The sequence below is a fragment of the Portunus trituberculatus genome, chromosome 30 (assembly GCF_017591435.1).
Source record: "Portunus trituberculatus isolate SZX2019 chromosome 30, ASM1759143v1, whole genome shotgun sequence".
In the NCBI taxonomy this organism is placed as follows: Eukaryota; Metazoa; Arthropoda; class Malacostraca; order Decapoda; family Portunidae; genus Portunus; species Portunus trituberculatus.
Window position 1 is genome coordinate 3,515,352 of NC_059284.1, and position 9,638 is coordinate 3,524,989.

Genomic DNA, 9,638 nt, shown 5'->3' on the forward strand with positions numbered 1-9,638 from the left:
CACAGGGGCTGGGAGGCACACCCACTGCCCCACAGGGGCTGGGAGGCACACCCGCTGCCCCACAAAGGCTGGGAGGCACACCCACTGCCGCATGGAGGCTGGGAGGCACGCCCGTTGCCCCCATGGGAGTTGGGAGGCACACCCACTGCCGCACGGAGGCTGGGAGGCACACCTACTGCCCCATGGAGGGGGCTGGGAGGCTCCTGTATGAAAATATAATCTATATGTAAACAATATATACAAGACAAATCTTTCATGACCTGGGAAAGAATTAAATTCACAATATACTGTAATTCACGAACATAAATCTTATAAACATTTGATTCAACAAAACTCAACAAAAACAAAACTAATTAAAATTAAGTTTGGCCAAACACCACAATAAAACCAAATCACGTCATGTAACACATTAGTACTGATTAGGTGATAAGAAACAAGACCCAGCGTTACCATGGACTGCCTTCAGTAAAGGTGTGAGCTGTGCACCACCACCACCACCACCACCACTCATGGGGACACAACACCCCACGGGAACAATACTTTTAAAAATAATTAGTTCAAGTGTGTCCGTCAACATCAGCATCAACACAAGCCGTCTGTTCTCCAATAAATAAGAAAGAGTGTGTACAAGGTGGTCTCCTCTATCCTGCCGGCACACACACGGCTACACTAAAGAGTCTCCCTCTGGGCTGCACTGACCTTGCCACTTCTTACTGTGTCTTTCCTCCCCGAGTCTGTCCTGCACCGCGCCGTGAGCCGCTGTAATCCCTCACCGCCACCAATTTGTTTCCATAATATTGTCAAACGTATTTAAAAAAAAAAAAGTACAAAAAGATCATGATGAAATTAAAGGTATTTTCTGATGAACATGAAAAGTCAGCTGCAGGGAAACCTGATGAGACCGTCCATGAGTCCCTTGGCGCTGGGGAGAGAGAGGAAATTCTGCCACAGTCACAGAAATCTGCAAAGTAAAGATACATTTTACTAGTAAGAAACAATAATGACAGCAAGCCTCAGCAGAAACACTACATAATGACAGTGAGACCAGCACAGACCACCACAAACCATCACAGACTATCACAGACTATCACAGACTGCCACAGACCAGCACAGACCAGCACAAACCATCACAGACCAGCAGGACACAGCAAATACCTCCCCATGATCCCATCACTTCAGTGTTTGTCCTGTCTAATCTGTCCATGCTTCATCTTTGCCTTCCACATAACTCTTCCTTCATGGTGTGTTTATATCAGTCCTGAGACAAGCCATGGAGTCAACAGTGCACAGGGAACATTCTGGCAGTGCTGTCCCTCTACTGTCTGTCTTTATAGGGGGATATTTTAACTTGATATTCTAGCAACAATGTATAGAATTTTACCAAGAACAGAATGGTGTGTGTCTGTTTTTAAAGTGTGATCTTCAACACACTGCCACACTCACCGCATGCATTAACTCTTGTTGGCGATGAAGGACCAGCGCTGTGTGAGAATTGTCTTGTCACAGCCCTCCACCACCAGACCCACCGCCTTCTCCCGCACACTGTCCACACACAGGTTCAGGCCCTCTGCCATCACCACTCGGTCACTCTCCATCCTCACCCATTTCTGGAACCAAGCATCAATTTCCATCTCTTAACAATGAGTGACATGCATTCCAGTCATTACCTAATTTGATATGACATTTTGCATCTTTGTTTTCCATCACCCATTTCTGGAAACAAGCATCAATTTCCATCTCTTAACAGTGAGTGACATGTATTCCAGTCATTACCTAATTTGATATGACATTTTACATCTTTGTTTTCCACTTTCAATCCCCCACATAAAGGAAAGGTAGATTAAATGATACTGAAGATAGGGAGCATAAGGAGGGAAATTGGCAGCTCACCTGGAGGTCACTGTTCTGGCAGGGGGCGAGGACAAGGGAGGTGCCTGGGCGTGGCTCTGGCAGGGTCAGGCAGAGCTCACTGTGCTTGATCTGTTTGTCCCTTGTCATTGACCATTCCTAGAGGGACAAGAAGATGGGGAGGTAGGTTATGAAAGAAAATGGAGAGAAGGAAGGAGGTTATCAAAGAAAATGGAGAAAAGGAAGATTAAACAGGAGAAAGAAAAAGGTAAAACAGGAGAAAGACAGAGACAGGCAAAGAAAGACAGAGATAAACAGAGAAAGACAGATAAAGGTAAGCCAGGAGACAGAAAAAGATAGAAAGGGAGAACAGAGAAAAAATAAAAAAAGAGACACAGAACATGGAAAAAAGGAAGATAAAAGAGGGAGAAAGAAAGATAGAGAGACACAAAGCATAGAAAGGAGAAAGATGCAAGAGGAAACAGAGAGAGATAGAAGGGAGGAAAAGATGAAGATAGAGACACAAAATATAGAGAGAGAGAGAGAGAGAGAGAGAGAGAGAGAGAGAGAGAGAGAGAGAGAGAGAGAGAGAGAGAGAGAGAGAGAGAGAGAGAGAGAGAGAGAGAGAGAGAGAGAGAGAGAGAGAGAGAGAGAGAGAGAGAGAGAGAGAGAGAGAGAGAGAGAGAGAGAGAGAGAGAGAGAGAGAGAGAGAGAGAGAGAGAGAGAGAGAGAGAGAGAGAGAGAGAGAGAGAGAGAGAGAGAGAGAGAGAGAGAGAGAGAGAGAGAGAGAGAGAGAGAGAGAGAGAGAGAGAGAGAGAGAGAGAGAGAGAGAGAGAGAGAGAGAGAGAGAGAGAGAGAGAGAGAGAGAGAGAGAGAGAGAGAGAGAGAGAGAGACAGGAGAGACAGATTGGTAAAAGAGACAGATTAAACAAGATTCCTACACTACTACCAGTAGAAACACTCTTGAAATGAAAACCAGACTAATTATCAAGTTTTTAGGACATTTGATGATTCTAGCATTAGATTAACAAGATTTCTACATTATCACCAGCAAAAGCATCTTGAGAAACCAGCCAATCTTGGAAAACAGTCTTGGTGAGAGAGTGAAGCATTTTTCAGAGTGTTTTTGTAGTGCTAGTGTCAGATTAACAAGATTTCTACACCATTACCTGCAGAATCACCCTTGAAAACTCACCTAATCATCTCTGTGGCCTCAGAAAACAGTTGCGGTGAGTGTTTTTATGGTTCTAGTGTCAGTTTAGCAAGATTTCAAAATTAGTGCCAGCAGAAACACTCTTGAGAACCCAACTACTGCTCTCTGTGGCCTTGGAAAACAGTCATGATGGAAGAAAGAAGCAATTTTACATATGAACCTTAAATTCACTCTGACGCAACACACACCTGGTTTCCACCCGTGCCATGACAGGCGTAGAGTCCCACAGTTCCCTCCACACGGTGTCCCAGAGTGTCCATGCATTTCAGTCCCTGCTTGAACACCCCAAAAGTGGAGTGCCCCATGTCAGGAACCTTGAGCTCAGGGTACACATTCTCCAGATACCACTTGAAGCTGTGACACTTAAGTTGCTTGCGGAGTTCGAGACGGGACTGTATGCTGGAAAGTGGAGGGGAATGCTTGGTTTGTGATGTGGATGTCCAGGGTTCATTTATCTAGGCAAAGTGGATAAGAATGCTTGGTTTATCTATGCACTGTGGATATGTAGGGTTAGTTTAATAGTCTCTCTATGCAAAGTGGCTGGAATATCCTTGGTTTATCTAGGCAAAGTGGATGTGCAAGGTTAGTTTATCTATGTCCTGTGGCTGTGTAGGGTTAGTTTAGTTGTATGTCTATGCAAAGTGGCTGGAAAATGCTTAGTTTGTTAATCTGTCTTGCTAGCTGTCCTACCCATCACATCTTACTGCCAGTCACCCAAATCCTTCTCCCAGGCTGTGTGTGTGTGTGTGTGTGTGTGTGTGTGTGTGTGTGTGTGTGTGTGTGTGTGTGTGTGTGTGTGTGTACATAGATAGGTAATCAGATAAATATATAGAACAATGCATGATAAAGAAATATAACCATCTATCTATCTTTTTTTCATGTAAGAGAGGAAAGCTGGCCAAGGACAACATAAAAAAAAATGAAAGAAAAACAGCCCAAATTAGTTCCCAGTCCCTGTGAAGGATTGAGAGAGAGTTATTTAAGTCTATATTTGCATCTGGAATATAGGCACACCAGCTTCCCCCCAACAGCCTCCACTCACTTCCCAAAATTGACACTCTTGGCGAGGGGAACAGCAGAGTAGTAATATTTCTTGTAGTCATCCATCCAGACCTCAGCCGCCCTGCAGTGTTTCTGGCGAACACATTGCCAGAGCCGCCGGGGAAGGTGTACGGGTGCTGCTTGCGGAACACGTGCCCCACCCTAGAGCACGGCACTATCTCCAGACTGCCGCCACACTGCCATGTGCGGAACGATATTTCTGAAGGTGGAACACGAGAAGGTGATTGTGCTACTTGTTCTGGTGGTGGTGGTGGTGGTGGTGGTACTATAGTGTGTGTGTGTGTGTGTGTGTGTGAATAAATGGTAATGGCAGAGGTACTGGTGTGTGTGTTTGGTAGTGGCAGGGGTACTGGTGTATGTGTGTGTGTGTGCGTGAATAAGTGGTAGTGGCAGGGGTACTAGTAAATGTGTGTGAAAAAAAAAAAAAATTATGTATAAGCTTGATATTTTGCTTTATTTTTCATTAATTCATTCATATACTGAGTGTTTGAAAAGGCCAAAAAAGTGACACAATGATACAATGGTCACAGTAATTGTGTGTACAGGTAACTCTTGATTTACACAATAGATGCGTTCCAAGAGGCATCGCGTATTTCAAAATTCGCGTAAAACAAACTTGTAATTCTCATAAGAAACAATAGATAATAGGGGGATGTGGGATGTAGGCCAAATCGTGTATAAGCAAACCGATCGCGCAAATTTAATGAATTATAATATTTTTTCGGTCGCGTATTAACAAAAACGCGTAAATTAAACACGCAAAAATCAAGAAAATAACTTATAACCATGAGAGACTTTGCTTCACCTTTCATAACTGTCTAGGGTGTGAATGCTTACCTAAGTTTTCCCCTCCCCAGATGTCCATGGCCATATCATACTTCCCGAGCTCCTCAAAGTAAGACTTGTCGATCATAAACAAACCTCCAGCAATCATTGGGGTTCTGAAATAAATCAAATGCTTCTTTCATTAACAACATCAACTCTCTTCCTACTTCAATCCACACAGTACCATCAAACCTTACTTCATTCATCTCACCCATGTATGCTTCACTAAACATACAGCAAAACTAATTCTCTTCTTACCTCAATCTATACAGTAATTCTAAACACTTCTCTTGTTAAAACATCAATTCTCTTCTTACTTCAGTCCGTGCAGTAATTCTCAAAGGGTTCTCTCATTAGAGTATCAATGCTCTTCCTACATCAATCCATACATTCACTCATTAAAGGTATCAACTCTATTTTTTTTTTTGCCTCAGCTTATACAGTATTGCCAAGTCTCAACCTCACTTCATTCACCTCACCCATGTATGCTTCATTAAACATACAGCAACACTACCCTCAACACTTTGCACAACACAACACACAACATTCCACTGAACCTCACTTTATGATCTGCGTTGGGTCTTTCTGTCTCTTGCGCTTCTCATCGCTGGACAAATACTCCCACCTAAACACCAGGTTCCAGTCAAAGCCACCCCGCAGGTCAGCCGAGGCACCGATGTACTGGAAGGTGTCCATGCTGATGACGTCAATGATCGGACACACTACTCTGGTTCTGTCCTGCCAATGTGAGGAGGTACATGGTTACTTTGAGGTCTTTTACACACATTATTCTGGTTCTACACTACCAATGTGAGGCAAGATTAATCAGTTTGGGATTTTCTATACACATGATGCTGGTTCTGTCCTGCCAATGTGAGGAGGTACGTGGTTACTTTGAGGTCTTTTACACACATTACTCTGGTCCTGTCCTGCCAATGTGAGGGATAGATGGTTACTTTGAGGTCTTCTATAAACACAACCCTGGTTTTGTCCTGTCCATGTGAGGGAAGACAGGTTAGTATGAGGTTTTCTATACACACTACCCTGGTCCTGTCAGTGTGTATTAAGATTGGTTAGGTTTGAGGTTTTCTATACACACTACCCTGGTTCTGTTCTGTCCATGAGGGAAGACAGGTTAGTATGAGGTCTTCTACACACACTACCTTGGTTCTGTCCTGTCAGTGTGTATCAAGATTGGTCAGGTTTGAGGTTTTCTATACAGATTCCTCTGGTCCTGTCCTGTCAATTTGTGGTAAGACAAGTGGTTAGTTTGACATTTTCTATATAAACCTGTCATTGCTGCTAATGTGTGGCTAATAAGGCTCTTCTCATATCTAAATATCTTATTCTACTGCTGAAATTTGTGGTATGGAGGCTAAATCAAAGTGTGGGTCTGGTAAAGTTTGTTTGTATGCGGCATTCAAATCCATTCTAGTTGAGTCTGTATGTTACCAATGGTAGAAATGTATACACCACCTGAATCATGAGTGTACTTCCCATTCAGATACACCTAACTTGAACTAAACCACAGACCAATAGAATGAAAAAAAAAGAGGAAAAAGAAGAAAATAAAAAGCAGAGAAAGGGAAAACTCTGAAAACAACTGACACTAACAAAAAACAGATACAAAAACAACAACAAACAACAATGGAAACAAACACAATACCACTCCAAAACGTCAAAAAACACCACAAACAAACTGAAACACCAAACCAAACCTCAACAAAAACACTAGAAAGGTACCTAATACTAAGAGAAACCTCACCTCAACCACTATCACCACATACTAACAAAAACATACAAAAAAAAGAACAAACGATGATGGAAGCAAACTCTATACCACTCCAAAAACTCCAAAAATGCCACAAACAAACTGAACCACCAAACTAAACCCCAATAAATACACTACAAATACCAAGAACCACAATTTTTGAGTGTATTTCCCATTCAAATACATGTGACTTGAACTAAACCATAGACCAACAAATAGAAAAAAAAAAGAAGAAAAACAAGAAAAAACAAAGAACAGGGAAAACTTTAGCATGCATTCCAGCCAAGTATAGACAAAAACAACTAACACTAACAAAAATAGATTAAAAACAACAAATGATGGAAAACAACTTCTTTAGCACCTAAAAATGCCACAAACACACCAAAACACCAAATTAAAACCCCAATAAGTACACTACAAAGGGTTCAATACTATAAGCCTCACCTCAGCCACCCTCTCCAGCATAGGTTCCAGCCAGTGTTGATTGCATTCACAGTGGGAGTCGAGGAAGGTAAGTACCGGGGCAGTGGCAGCATCCGACCCCCTCACTCGCGACCTCATCAATCCTGCACCACCACCACCACCACCACACAGGGAGAGAAGGTGGATGTATGAGTTAATGGGTGGATAAATGGACTTGTTGATGGATAAATGGATGGAAAGAATGGGTGAGTACTGTAATTCTGCACCACCACCACCACCATACAGGGAGAGAAGGTGGATGTATGAGTTAATGGGTGGATAAATGGACTTGTTGATGGATAAATATGTGGATGAATGTTCGGATGAGTACTGTGACTAATGGGTGGGTGAACAAACTGGCTGGTCCATGAATAAATAGGTTGAAAGATGACTAATGCAATGAATGGAAGGACAAACTGACTGATAGGTGCATGAATAGATAATTTGATGAATGATTGACAAGAACAGCTAATGGAAGGGTAAATAAAGTGATGAATACATGAATAAATGGGTCAATAGATGAATAAAGCAATGAATGGAAGGACAAAATAAAAAAAAACACACATAAGAACCAAAATCTCTCTCTAAAAACACACAAAAAACAAGAAAACTGAAAAAGACATGACAAAATAAAGAAAAAGTGAAAAAAGTGAAAAAATAAAAAAGTTAAGGAATAGACAAATGGACAGATGAACAAAGCAATGAATGTGTGGATCAATTGACAGATAGATACAAGAATAGACAAGAAAAGACAAGAAAACTGAAAAAAAACATGACAGAATAAAGAAAAATTAAGAGAGAAAAAAAAATGAAAAAAGTGAATGAATAGACAAACAGACAGATGAACAAAGCAATGAAGAATAGATAATTTGATGAATGAATGACTAAAACAATTAATAAGACGAAAAATAAACTAACAAACACATAAACAAATGACAAATGAATAAAGCAATGAAAAGAAAGACAAACAGACTAATAGATACATAGATAGACAGACTGATAAGTGGATGGGAAGAGACAAGTGGACATCATGAAGTGGATAAATACATACAGGGGTTGCACAAGAGTTACCTTCACTTCTTCCACTGCACGCCATGAATATAGAAAACAATGATTGAAATACACACCACACTCAGCCATGAATACATTGCGAGACTACTTGAATAATAAAATGATGCAGAAGATAGTGAATAAGTAAGAGGTAGATGGATGCGAGGAAATAAAGGAAGAAGAACGATGAAAGCCACAGAGGAATTAGTGAAAAAAAAAAAAGTACTTAAGGGTTAAATATAAAATAAAACAAGGGAATATATACATAAAATAACTTATCCTAGTGTGGGTGGGGTCTAATCATCTTACCTTCCCTCTGGTCATTCCGAATTACCCTAACTTTCTGAATCTTGGCCAACTCCGCTCCGTCCATCGCTGAAAAAGGAAAAGAAAGTTAGTGTGGTTTTATGGACATTGTTTTGTTGTTATATAGGAAAAATTTGCTGTTTTTCCTTATAGATCGCTGTTCTTGTTGGTGTTTTTTGCTGCAAAGAGTGAAAAAAGTGTTATTCTTTTGCTGTTTCTGCTGTTAATGTGGAGAGAAAAGTGCTGTTCTCATAAATAGGTGTTCTTTTGGGTGTGTTTGTTGTTAGAAATGGAAAAAAAGTATTATTCTTGTTGCTGTTTCTGCTGTTAATGTGGAGAAAAAAAAGCGCTGTTCTCATAAATCGCTGTTCTTGTTGGTGTTTTTTGCTATTAAGAGTGAAAAAAAGTGTTATTCTTTTGCTGTTTCTGTTGTTAATGTGGAGAGAAAAGCGCTGTTCTCATAAATCGCTGTTCTTGTTGGTGTTTTTTGCTGTTAAGAGTGAAATAAAGTGTTATTCTTTTGCTGTTTCTGCTGTTAATGTGGAGAGAAAAGCGCTGTTCTCATAAATCGCTGTTCTTGTTGTTTTTTTTTGCTGTTAAGAGTGAAAAAAAGTGTTATTCTTTTGCTGTTTCTGCTGTTAATGTGCAGAGAAAAGCGCTGTTCTCATATATCGCTGTTCTTGTTGGTGTTTTTTGCTGTTAAGAGTGAAAAAAAGTGTTATTCTTTTGCTGTTTCTGCTGTTAATGTGCAGAGAAAAGCGCTGTTCTCATAAATCGCTGTTCTTGTTGGTGTTTTTTGCTGTTACGAGTGAAAAAAGTTTTATTCTTTTGCTGTTTCTGCTGTTAATGTGCAGAGAAAAGCGCTGTTTTCATATATCGCTGTTCTTGTTGGTGTTTTTTGCTGTTAAGAGTGAAAAAAAGTGTTATTCTTTTGCTGTTTCTGCTGTTAATGTGGAGAAAAAAAGCGCTGTTCTCATAAATCGCTGTTCTTTTGGGTGTTTTTGTTGTTAAGAGTGAAAAAAAAGTGTTTTCTTTTGCTGTTTCTGCTGTTAATGTGGAGAGAAAAGCGCTTTTCTCATAAATCGCTGTTCTTTTTGGGTG

At 40.7% G+C, this 9,638-nt stretch overlaps 1 protein-coding gene across 1 annotated transcript in view; it reads right to left on the reverse strand.

Annotated features, from left to right (window-relative positions):
- Nucleotides 1-264: 264 nt before the first annotated feature.
- Nucleotides 265-9,638, reverse strand: part of LOC123510742 (polypeptide N-acetylgalactosaminyltransferase 2-like) — a 61,929-nt gene continuing 52,555 nt past the window's right edge. Inside the window, 10 exon segments of the mRNA XM_045266093.1 lie at nt 265-961; nt 1,444-1,607; nt 1,891-2,007; nt 3,250-3,460; nt 4,104-4,188; nt 4,191-4,322; nt 4,961-5,064; nt 5,511-5,686; nt 7,164-7,285; nt 8,541-8,606. Coding sequence (XP_045122028.1) covers nt 1,452-1,607; nt 1,891-2,007; nt 3,250-3,460; nt 4,104-4,188; nt 4,191-4,322; nt 4,961-5,064; nt 5,511-5,686; nt 7,164-7,285; nt 8,541-8,606 — 1,169 coding nt within the window. The 3' untranslated portion in view covers nt 265-961; nt 1,444-1,451.